Source organism: Microcaecilia unicolor, chromosome 5, assembly GCF_901765095.1.
Source record: "Microcaecilia unicolor chromosome 5, aMicUni1.1, whole genome shotgun sequence".
Taxonomy (NCBI): domain Eukaryota; kingdom Metazoa; phylum Chordata; class Amphibia; order Gymnophiona; family Siphonopidae; genus Microcaecilia; species Microcaecilia unicolor.
The window spans coordinates 61,402,583-61,415,280 of NC_044035.1; the positions used below are offsets into that span (position 1 = coordinate 61,402,583).

Below are 12,698 nucleotides of genomic sequence, written 5' to 3' on the forward strand. Positions count from 1 at the left end.
TGTGTCTTACTCAAGAATTAATACCTAATTTTATTGTTTTTACACAGATGTGGGAAGAGGCCATTGTCTTGGGTAAAGAACTTGCAGAACAGTATGAAAATGAAATGTTTGACTATGAACAACTCAGTGAATTACTGGTAGGTTTATTTTAAATATGTGGAGGGGCATAATTGAACAAAAACGTCTATCTCCATGGGCGTTTATCTCCGAGAACGGGTCCGTGAAGGGGCGGACCGAACCGTATTTAAAAAAAAAATAGACGTCCATGTTTTATTCGACAATTTGTGAGCTGGGCGTTTTTGTTTTTCAGTGATAATGGAAAATGAAAGCGCCCAGCTCAAAAATGAATAAATCCAAGGCATTTGTTCGTGGGAGGGGCCAGGAGTCGTAGTGCACTGGTCCCCCTCACATGCCAGGACACCAACCGGGCACCCTAGGGGGCACTTTTACAAAAAAAAAAAAAAAAAAGGTAAAAGAGCTCCCAGGTGCATAGCACCCTTCCCTTGTGTGTTGAGCCCCCCAAATCCCCCTCAAAACCCACTGCCCACAAGTCTACACCATTACTATAGCCCTAAGGGGTGAAGGGGGGCACCTACATGTGGGTACAGTGGGTTTGGGGGGGGGGGTTGGACGACTAAGCATTAAGCAGCACAATCGTAACAGGTAGGGGGGGGATGGGCCTGGGTCCACCTGCCTGAAGTCCACTGCACCCCCTAACAACTGCTCCAGTGACCTGCATACTGCTGCCAGGGTGGTGGGTATGACATTTGAGGGTGAAAATAAAAAGTTGTGAAACGGCATATTTTGTGGTGGGAGGGGGTTTGTGACCACTGGGGGAGTCAGGGGAGGTCATCCCCAATTCCCTCCAGTGGTCATCTGGTCATTTAGGGCACTTTTTGGGGCCTTATTCGTGGAAAAACAGGGTCCAGGAAAAGTGCCCTAAATTCTCGCTAAAAACGCATATTTTTCTTCCATTATCGGCGAAAGGCGCCCATCTCTGATCGGCCGATAACCACGCCCCAGTTCCGCCTTCACCACGCCTTCGACACGCCCCCATCAACTTTATCCGCATCCACGACGGAGTGCAGTTGAAAACGTCCAAATTCGGCTTTCGATTATACCGCTTTATTCGTTTTTGTGAGATAAACGTCTATCTCCCGATTTGGGTCGCAATATAGGCGTTTTTCTTTTTCAATTATAAGCTAGATAGTAAACCATGTTACATAATGGAGACTATGAATTTCCTATATTTATTTTTGATTATTTTTCTAGTGACATAGCAGTGCTTAAGTGTATTGAACTTTTGCCTCACATTTTTAGAAGCAGGTTATGGTGGGATAGTTATACTTAACTTGTATGTTGACATGGCTGTTGGACTGAACGTCAAATGTTTGAAAGAAACATCCTGAAAATAAAATCTTTTGCTTGAGCAGAAGTGTGCCAATAATTAATGGAAATTTATAGCCGGATTTTTTTGGGGGGGGTTAAACCCTCTTTATTTAATCACGTGTAATACAAACACAACATGTGGAGAATTTCAACAGAAGAACAACAATCCCCACTCTATCCAAACTCAGGTTACGGAGTCTCATTCTGCCCAGCCAGCCAAGCAGTCCAGTTCCCCTTTTTCTTCCAGTGCTTATCCTATAGGTTGTCATATTCATTGATTTTAGGCCTTTTAGCGAATATGACAACTTTTCTATTAAGACAATCTCAAACACTTGCCTGGGCCAGTGGACTAACATAGGAATCCCTTTCTAAAATGTTGCCAGTGTATCACTTGCACTGTGTATCATATGATTTGACAGCTAATGTTCTTTGGCAAGTATTTCTTCCTCCAGGATCCAAGCAAGCAAACGCCTGCAGTAAGCTCCACCTCCTTTCCCAGAGATAGACCGATTTCCCTTCATACCTACACTTAGAATTGCTAAACACTTGAGAAGGACCACCATACGTAGAGGTGATCCCCTCATGCCCCACATCTCTGCCCATATAAAGGAGACCATTTACCATTTGTACATAAGAGGGGATATCTATAGATACAGTGTAGTAAACAAATCATTATTTCCATAAATCTACTATACATGGAGATGAGCTGCCTGCCAGAGGACAGCCCAGTCTGACATGTATGGAGGCTTGCAACTATTCATTCCATTTATCCATCAGCTTTTGCATTTGATTGGATGAGAGAGGTCAGCATCTGAAATAGTTTGTATATAATAGAAATTGGTTCAGCCTTAGGGCACCAGACAGAGTTATTTGTCTCCAATAGGGTGGGCTCCCTATATTTCCAACCTGGGCGCTAAACTTCACCAGGGTGCTAAACTTCACCAGGGTGCCATCACCTGCAAATATACCCAAACTCCTCCTTCATTGAACCAAACTCCACCAAGTTCCCTTCTTTCTGTAGCTGTGACAACAATTGTTCCAACAATTGAGCCCACATTCTTCCTGGACATCAATCAATAGGAACAATTGAGCCCACGTTGTTCCTATTGACCCATGTCCAGGAAGAATGTACAATAGAAATTTTTTTTATTTTTAGCCGGGAACTATGGAACACAAAGCCCCACCCTGATTTTCAAATGCCACACTCCCAAAGAATTCCCCAAAACAGGGCACCACCATCAGCTTCCCTGGTGAAACCACCAACAATAGCAGAGTAAAACCCTCCATCTGTGCCGTATCTAACTGCACCCAACCTGCCTCCCTATCTTCTCTCGAATAGGCTTCCAAACCCGCTAACCTCACAACTCAGTAATATGTCTCCACAGTTGGCAATCACATCCTCCACCTCCTTTGGCCTTCATAGTGTTCCAAAACTAATGCCACAAAAAACTAGACATCCTCTCACTGAGCTTGTGAAAAACTGATCGGGAAATAGAGCATGAAAGATGCTGGAATAACTACAGCAACCAGGGAAGAATGTTCATCTTTATTGAGTTAATCCTACCCCACATCAGATAGATCATTTGAGGCTTCTAGATCTGATTTAACTTGAAGCAGAACTGGAACATAATTAATTATAAATAACGCCTGGTGCTTGTGTAAGACCCCCACTGTTCCAAGATAAGTAAACTTTGAAACCTTGCAAAAGAAATGCAGAACGTGTGGAACCATCTTACCAGAACCCACCCACCATTTCTCTGCCTTCTCAAAATTCATGTAGTACCCTGACAGAGGCAGCAATCCAGGAAACAAGAGAAAAAGCTACCAAAAGAACCAGCCAGTGGCTGAATAGTCAAAAGTTTATTAAAAGCAATCTTTAGTTTAAAAAAAAAAAGTGCTTGTATGAATCTACCATGTGTTAATAAAAGATGCATAAGTTTAAATATCTAGGGGTGGTTGTAAGGATCAAATATCAAAAGTTGTTTGAAAAAAAGACTTCTTTACATTAGAGCATAAGAATAAATAGTGGCTTTCCTCATGTTTATCTTCATAGCAGATTATGAGCTTTTCTTCCAGGAACTTTTCCAAACTTATTTTAAACCTGGCAATGATTTCCAGAGCTTAACTGTTCATTGAGGGGCCCTTTTACTAAGCTGCTTAAGCTTCTACATGCGCCCAACATGCACCAAAATGGAATTACTGCCCAGCTACCATGTGGCTCTTGCATTAGTTTCATTTTTGGCGCGTGTCCGAAAAATTATTTTCGGATGCACGTATGGGACGCACACCAAGTGGCATTTGACACACATAGGTCATTACTGCTCGGTTACCATGTGAGTATCACTTGGTCAATGGCTGGTGTTAAGGTCTCAGACCCAAAATGGACGTGCGCCAATTTTGATTTTGCCGCACAGCCATTTTTGGGAAAACTTTTAAAAAGGCCTTTTTTATAGGCGCACTGAAAAATGGATCAGCACTGCAGGCTCCCCTCCGGCTTCAGCTTCTCCCTTCGCTCTTCACACAGTGAGTGTCCCACCTTCGTGGAAACAGGAAATGCGTCATCGCGAAGGCGGGACACTCACTGTGTGAAGAGCGAAGGAAGAAGCTGAAGCCGGAGGGGAGCCTGCAGTGCCCTCTTCGTAACGGAACTGATGCCGCTGCCACCACGGGAAGTAGAGGGTTATGACGGGGGGGAGGAGAGGAGGAGGAGGGCTGCCGAGGGCGGGAAGGAAGGAGGAGGAGGGTTATACCATCGAGGTGCCTATGGCAGGAGGGGGGATTTTGGGTGCAGGGGGGTGCCTAGAAGCAGCAGAGCACCCCCCCCCTTGTGCTGACACCCAGGGCGGACTTCCCCCCCTTGCTATGCCACTGGGTTGCACAGGGTTTTTATTTCTGTCTCTAGCAGGTGGGAGGCATCCCATGCAACCTCCAGTGGTCTGGTAGGATTTTGTTTGGTTAAACCCTTTTGAATATTGAGTGGTTTGATTTTAGCTAGTTCATTAGTCCTGTTGGATCTTTAGTCTGGAGGGCTTTATGCTTCATTAGTGGTTCTCTGATGAGCAGTTCATTTAATTCCTAGGAGATTTTTTTCCTTTTAATTGCCTTTCTTCTTCAGCTTTGTTATGATAAATACTGACAATCCAGGGGTTGCAGGAGGTTCTTAAGTGATAATATCACAGCTCAGTAGTTCTCAGTCGCTACCTGCTGAAAAGACAGCACAAATTCAAGCATCTGGACTGGTCTGGGGGGACAAACCTATGCTATAAATGATGAGTGGTTTATGGGCTGGTATGGTGGGGCTCAAGGAAAGAAAATTAGCAGGTAAGAACTAATAAACCCATTCTTCCTATCTGAGATTGATTTTTTTGATTGCAGTGAAGGCAATAAAATTATCTCTTTATAACTGCACTCCATAAAAGCCCAAAATTATCTTCTCAGGTACCTGCACAAGTTAATAAATCTTGTTTTTTCACAAAGTTTCCTAGATTCTTGCTGCAAATAGTAACAGAGTGAGGCTAAAAAAATCTTCAACTGCTCAAAAATCACAGCTACACATAGATATGCCAGTCTTTCAGGCAATTCAGGAAGAACAATGGCCCTGGGCATGTGATCTTCAAATGTGGGGCAGTCTCAGAACCGGGCAAATCCTGCAGGACCAAACTCACTGTGATTGTTACCCAACAAACTGGTAACAGAAAGGCATCTATGGGGTCCACTACCTTCATCTCCATTTCTACCACACAGAAATTTCTGGCTTTACATTTGTGTTTAAGCATTAATGAATAAGCAATAATATTTTTTTTAAAAAAGAAAAATGCTCTGTGGTTGGAGCAGTTGCAGATGCAGCTCTCCAACTAGCAGCCATCTTGCATCACATTTTGGCAAATGTTTGAGTTGGCTATATTGAATTACACTTTTGATGTTCAAGATCCTCCAACATATTGAAACTTTTTGAACAGAGTACCTAAAAGTATGATTCTTCCAATGAAAGTTTCACAAATTATTTTTTGCCATACAGTATACTTACCCAAACACAAATAGCGAACAAACAGATACTAAGTGAAAAAGGGAGAGGAAAAGGCCTCAGAAGTCTGTGGTACGCAATACTTCATACAGCACCCTTCAGATCTATCATCGGCCAAGAAAACCTCTACTCCTTCTTTTAACCACAAAATTCTTTTTTTTAATTATCACTTATAATGTACGTCTATATTTTCTATATATTTATAAAAGGCACATTTATCTTCTTTTAAATCTCCCAGTGGGAACCTGTTTCACTCAATGACTTCTTCATGGGTATTATGTGCTCAATATATCTACAAAACAAAAATACAGTCCATTGCAATATTAATACTATACCTCAACTTAGCATGTCACTATGCTAATTCAAATTTCTTACTTGTCACCTCTTCTTTCATATTTGTCGGCGTTTGAGCCCTATACAAAATGGCGCCTGCTTTTAACTAGAACGTCATTCCACACACCAATCAGATCTGCTCATCTATTTAGAGGACCGACCAAATTATCAATACGTAAGAAAACAATGTAATATATGGAAAGCATCAAATATATCATAAGAATGCCATCTACTCTTCTGCCACATTTAAACTAGTGGGCTCTAAAGAATTAAATTTAAAAATCCATTTCTGTTCATGCTGCAATAGTATCCTTGCTCTATCAGCTCCCCATCTCGTGGACAAAACTCTGTCAATAACCCAACAGCGAAACACATCAAAAGAATGCTTATATTTCAAACAATGCACTACCAATGGCATACCTACTCGTTAGTAGGCTATGTTAAACCGATGTTCATTTATTCTAATAGTCACTTTTATCACGGCCTTGCCCACTTAGAGCTTCTTACAGGGGCATTCTAATACATAGACCACAAAATCAGAGCAACAAATTGTATATAACGCAACTTGTGCTATTGAGTCCTAAAGTATTGCCAGATATAAAAGAGTGAATATCAGAGGAAAATCAGTTGTGACATAAGAAATCAGGTAATTGTAAGACCTGTGTGGATGGTTGAATGCAAAGAATTCTTGAATCCAATTACAGGTCATGTGTTTAATTGCATTATGATACAAATTGTCGCTCTGATTTTGTGGTCTATGTATTAGAATGACCCTGTATCAAGTTCTACTGGGCAAAGACCTGATAAAATTGAATATTAGAATGACAACATCATAGCCCACCAGCAAGTAGGTATGCCATTGGTAGCGAATTGTGTCACAGCTGTGGCCATGCCCCACGTCCAGATTCACCTTTTTTCCAATAATCTGGCTCTGTGATGTCTCTGGACTGCCTTTTTTCCTGCATGGCTGCTTCTGCTGCAAGTTTCCCTGTTATCCAAGCCTTGCTCTGGTGTTCCTGTTATCCAAGCCTCGCTCTGGTGTTCCTGTTATCCAAGCCTCGCTCTGGTATTCCTGTTATCCAAGCCTCATTCCTAGTCATGACATCATCAGCAAAGTCCTTTATAAAGCACCTTTCATGCTTTGCTTTTGCAACAGATCTCTTAACCTTGTCTTTGTGTTTCCTATTTGGATCCAATTCCTGCATGGCTTTATTCCTGCATGTCTTGATTCTTGCCTAGCTTTCTCCCTGTGAGTCTTGTCTCTGAATCTTTGTTCCTGTGTGGCTTGCCTCTGAAGCAATGTACCTGAAATCCTTGCTTCTAAACCTTGATCCTGAAGATTTACTTCTGGTGGGTTGGTTGTTAGCCCTTTACTTGCTGAATCTGTTGTTTGAGTCTGTGTGAACTGGTCTTCCGTTTAGCTGGGCTTTCTAGCACAGCCCTGAGCTGTCTCTCTCTGTGGTTTCTGAGTCTGTGTGAGCTGCTCTTCTGTTGATCTGTGCTTTTTAACACAGCCCTGAGCTATCTCTCTGTGTGATTTCTGTTGTTTGAGTCTGTGTGTGTTGCTGTTTCATGTAGCTGTCTCTTGGTGTGGTTTCCCTTTAACCCTTTGCTTGCTGAATCTGTTGTTTGAATGTGGAGCTTCTCTTCTGTTTAGCTGTGGTTTCTAGCACAGCCCTGAGCTGGCTTTCTGTGTGGTTTCCCTTTAACCCTTTACTTGCTAAATCTGTTGTTTGAGTCTGTGCGTGGTGATAGAGCAAGGAAATTGTTGCAGCGTGAACAGAGATGGATTTTTACATTGAATTCTTTAGAGCACACTGTTTTAAATGTGGCAAAAGAGCGGGTGGCATTCTTATGATATATTTGATGGTTCCCATATATTATATTGGTGTTGATTTGTATAGGACTGAAATGACTACAAATATGAAAGAAGAGGTGACAAGTAAAAAAAAAATTGAATTGATAGTGAGATGCTAAGTTGAGGTATAGTATCAAGATTGTAATGGATTGTATTTTTATTTTGTAGATATATATTACCTCTGAAGAAGTCATTGAGTAAAATGGGTTTTCATTGGGAGATTTAAAGGAAGATATGTGTGCCTTTCATAAATATATGGAAAATATAGAAGTAAATTAAAAGTAATAATTTAAAAAAGAATTTTGTGGTTAAAGGATGGAGAAGAGGTTTTTTTGGCTAATGATAGAAATATTGTCTATAGGGTGCTAAGTATGGAGTACCACAGACTTCTGGGGCTTTCTCCCCTCCCCTCCCCTCCCCTCCCCTCACTTAGTATCTGGTTGCTTGCTATTTGTGTTGGGTTTTATAGTATCAGTCTTTAGTGAACGAGCTTTTTATTTTTAGGAGTTCATACAATATACTTAGCATTACTTCAGCAAGGGAGAGAACCTATATCACAAATGGTCAAATGAAAGTGAAAGGTTTGATTAGAGGTAATAATTGAATGTGTATGTTGTATCTTGGTATCATTTAAATTATACTGAGTTATGAATTAAAGAGCAACTTGTCTGGAATAAAATGTATTTCTTAGCGGAAACTGTGATCTTTATTTTTTTTTACAGAGAAAACAAGCCCAGTTTTATGAAAACATAGTGAAAGTGATAAGACCTAAACCAGACTATTTTGCTGTTGGATATTATGGCCAAGGATTCCCTACATTTCTCAGGGTAATGTTTAATTCAGTTTTCATGAGTGATAGCTGGATCATTAACTTTACAAAGATTCTCTATACCTTCCAGAAAAGATTTTAACAGCAATATTGATGGACTTTCCATTTAATTTGTAAATAATGATGTGGGCTTTGGTATTTAATAGAGTGATTCTGTGTTATGTTTTCCTTTCTCTGTCTAACTTTCAGCAGACATTTACCACAAGGGTTTTCTTCAAAACATTCTTTCATCGTGAGAAAATTAGAAATGGGAATCACTAGCCAATACGCTTAGGGGGTCTTTTACTAAGGTGCTCTAGCATTTTTAGCACATGCTAATATTTAGGGTGTGCTAAGCATTAGTGAAGTCCATATATTCCTATGGACATTGCTAATGTTTAGCGCACTCTAAATATCATTGCACACTAAAAATGCTAGCGCGCCTTAGTGAAACAGGCCCTTAATATCCAACTTGACACACTTTCCCAGTGACCAATAGTTTGCCCCTGGTTTATTATCAAAAGACAAAGACAGTAATCACGTATATCAGTTGGTTGAATAGCAAGCTGTTGTGAATACATATTTCTCTGTTTTCAATGAATGGACTAGTTTAGTAGGGATGAGAAGGTGGGCAAAAGAAAAGGGTTTAAAGACTTTTATGATGGCTTTAGTTATATTTAATCTTGACTCAGTAACCTTTAACCATGTTGCCTGTACAGCTCTGCTGCATCAACTTATAGCTCTGTTGAATCCCTTCATATTATTCTAATAGCACACGAGAACTGAGTGTATGTGGCCCAAAAAATGCTACAAATCTCATAAACAAAAATATTAAATTAAATGAGGAACCTCAGAAAACCACAGCAGCTAATAGGGGTCAAAAAGCTGTGCTGTACAAGCACCCCGATAAATACAGTCCCTGACCCAAAATGGCATTTTCTGCATTAGAGTATGCAAATTGTTGCATTAATCAAGTTACCATGGGCTGTGCTATTAGTGCACTCAAAAAGCAACATTAAACAGCTAATGCAGCTTAGTAAAACATTGTTTTAGTATCCTTAATGGCAGACTAAACTACTGCTTCACCATGCTGACATGGAGGCACACCTAACTAGTCTGGTTTTAAGTATATCCCTAATGCATATGCACGGCATGAGTTGTAACTTGGAAAAAAAATAATTGCATACATTGGAAACCAGGTGTATACAAATCTATCTTAAGCACAACCATTGTGGCAGCCCTGAAAACTGAACTGAATAGATGTGCCTGCAGGAGAGATTTGGGGAAACGGTACATTAAGAGATGTTCACTGAACACTTAGAGCAAATTTCTTATAGCACACTCATTAAAAACACAGCATTACTACTGAAGTATTAATCTAATGATATTTATAACATGCATCTCCTATGAAACGTGTGAGTGAAGTAAAACCTTGCAGTTCCCTTCCTAACTGATCCAAAGTCAAAGGATCAGATTGACTAGGGATGAGAGAACATTCTCTCAGTTCTTGAGAAGGCAACAATCATTGCAAAGTCCAACTTGGCACAGTTTTCAGGAAAATGGAAATGGGCAAGATCTGTATGGGTACGATGCCTCACTCTATATCTAAACTTCTGAATACTGAATCAACACAATAGCAATACACCAATCAGTTGGTTCTTTCATCTTTTTCCATACATCGACTGGGTACAACTAGATGTGTACTGCCTTTTCCTTCAATGGCCTCTAGAATAAAACCAAGGAAGAGCAGTAGGAAAGCTGTGTGGTTGGGCAACCTACTGCTAAATCAATGCTCCTCAGCCCTCTTCTGGAGACATATTTTGTCAATTGGGTTTTCACAATCATTACCATGAATAATGTTTTGCATACATAAGTCATCCATTCTATTCAAATTGATCTCATGCATATTCATGGTTGTAATCCTGAAAATCCCACTGACAAGAGGTTCCTCCAGGAGAGGATTAAGAAGTGCTATGAATTACCTAAAGAGTGCTGTTTGGCAAGCTAAAATGCAGAGTAGATTCTTTTTTCTTATGCATCATGAAAGATAGCATTTGAATATACATTTTCACTTTAAGCTTAAAAGTGTTACTGCTTTTTTATGCATTGATTTCTCATCAGTGCTGAATTAATTTCTCTAATTTGTTTCCAGAACAAAGTGTTCATTTATAGAGGGAAGGAATATGAACGCCGCGAAGACTTTGAAGCAAGGTTATTAACACAGTTTCCAAATGCAGAAAAAATGAAGACAACATCTCCACCAGGCGATGACATTAAAAATTCCACTGGCCAATGTATCCTTGAAATGCATTTCAGTGGATGGCCTTAACCTGGTCTGACAGATGAGAGAATATTATTGGATGCTCAAACCGTTCACTCTTGTAATGTTTTACTAATATTAAATAGAAAGGCCTAGGAAAATGAAAATGATAAATTGCTCAAGAAAAATTTTAAATTGAGATTACTTATGTCTAAAATTAGTTTTTTCTCCATTATTTCTTAACCTTTCTATTCAGATATTCAGTGCTTTACAGTAAAACCTATACTTGAGTTACCTCCAAAGTTTCACAATAAGCTAGTATCTGAGCAGATTTTAAGGTAACAAAAGTTGGGTGATTTTTTGAATGTTGTTCTAATGGTACTGAATCATACTTCTGGACTGACAGTTGAAGACTGAATTTATTATTTCTGTCCATCTGGATAATTTTATTTAACAAAAAATACTTTGTTCTAATACCTATCTAGCAACCTATTTACAAAGCCATGTTAGGTGTTAATGTATGTCAACTCTTAAAATGCACTAATTGCCATCTTCATATTAGAGGGCGTAGAATAGGAAGTGGCATGGCAATTCAAAACATGAATCAATTAATGGGGGATTCTATAACTAGGTGCAACGATTTAGGCACCTAGATGCCATGCACTGAATGCTAATTATAAAATGAATCTGGGCACCAAGATGACATTATAGAATATTAGTGTTAGTCAGAATTGAGGCGTGCCCATTTATGCCATGTCAATAGCAGGAATAAGTGAGTACACGTGGCAATTTAGACATAACTTACGGTAAGTGTTATGCTCAAATGTTGGTCCTACCCATGCTTGTCCCCTGTGAATGCCCTCTTACATCTACTATACAAATATGCCCGATTGCAAATCGACTTACTACTAAACAAAACAACAAGATCTGCTCTCAGCGAAAATGACTACTTATGGCCAAATGTTATAACACAATAGTGGAAAAAGCCTCAAAAAGCTTCTAGGTCTTGAATTGACCTGAAGAAGCTATATCGGGCCGAAAAGACCCTGCTTTCATCACAGGTATAAAAAACCGCTACTGCTGCACTATTAGAATATTGTCAATTTTACTTAATTTTTTTTATATAAATTATTAATTGTACCCAACTTATAATAATCTCTATGTTAAATAAGCACCACACTTATCTTTACGGTGGGTGCTTCATAACAATGGATAGCGTGAAAATGCTGAATTCTTCTCTCTCCACCAGTGCGGGGCCGACGATGGCCAGCATTTCGCAAGGCTGCTTCAGGGCCTCTAACGCAGTATCTAAGGAAGAAATATTTGACATTAAAAATCACGCTAAAAATAAATCAAAAACAAAGAAAATCATAAGGAAATCACACACATACTTGGAAGAGAGGTCAGCTCAAATACTACGCTTTCCTAGCAGCTTACTGACGGGTCAAAATGGCTGCTTTATGGAATATCTGACGTCAGACGCTATTGGGTCAAAAACGCCAATAGGAAAGCACTAAAAGAAATGACTCCACTCAACCCGGTGATTTAAACCTGTCGGGTGCAGAGAACGTAATTTAAATATCCATTTTTGCTCACATTGCAAAAGAATTTTCTGATAATCTCCACCTCTTTTAGTCTGATAAATAGATTGAAGTACCACACATCTAAGATCTTCAAAGGTATGTTGATGGGTATTGCAGTGCATCGCTATTGGAAGCCCGATCCGGTTAGTGCGAATAGAGCTTTTGTGTTCACTCAATCTTGCTGTTAACATCCTCTTCATTTGCCCTACATAAATCAGATTGCAGGGACATCATAGACAATATACCACACCACTTGATCTACAGTTGGTGCATTGTTTTAATACGTATGTCTTATTGTCAGTGGGATTCGTAAACACACGAGTCTCGTCCATAATCAAACAGTAGTTACAGTCACCACATCTCCAATGACCATTCATCTCATCGGAAGGTCTGATGGTAGATGGCAAAACAGCTGGACAGAGATGTTCTTTCAAAGTCAAACT

General features: G+C 39.8%; 1 protein-coding gene across 1 annotated transcript in view; it reads left to right on the plus strand.

The window, feature by feature from the left end:
* Nucleotides 1-12,698, plus strand: part of DOCK1 (dedicator of cytokinesis 1) — a 906,712-nt gene that overhangs the window by 782,922 nt on the left and 111,092 nt on the right. The window contains exons 39-42 of the mRNA XM_030202953.1: nucleotides 48-137; nucleotides 8,327-8,431; nucleotides 10,565-10,706; nucleotides 10,929-11,010. Of these exons, the coding sequence (XP_030058813.1) occupies nucleotides 48-137; nucleotides 8,327-8,431; nucleotides 10,565-10,706; nucleotides 10,929-11,010 (419 nt within the window). The remainder of the gene's footprint in view (nucleotides 1-47; nucleotides 138-8,326; nucleotides 8,432-10,564; nucleotides 10,707-10,928; nucleotides 11,011-12,698) is intronic.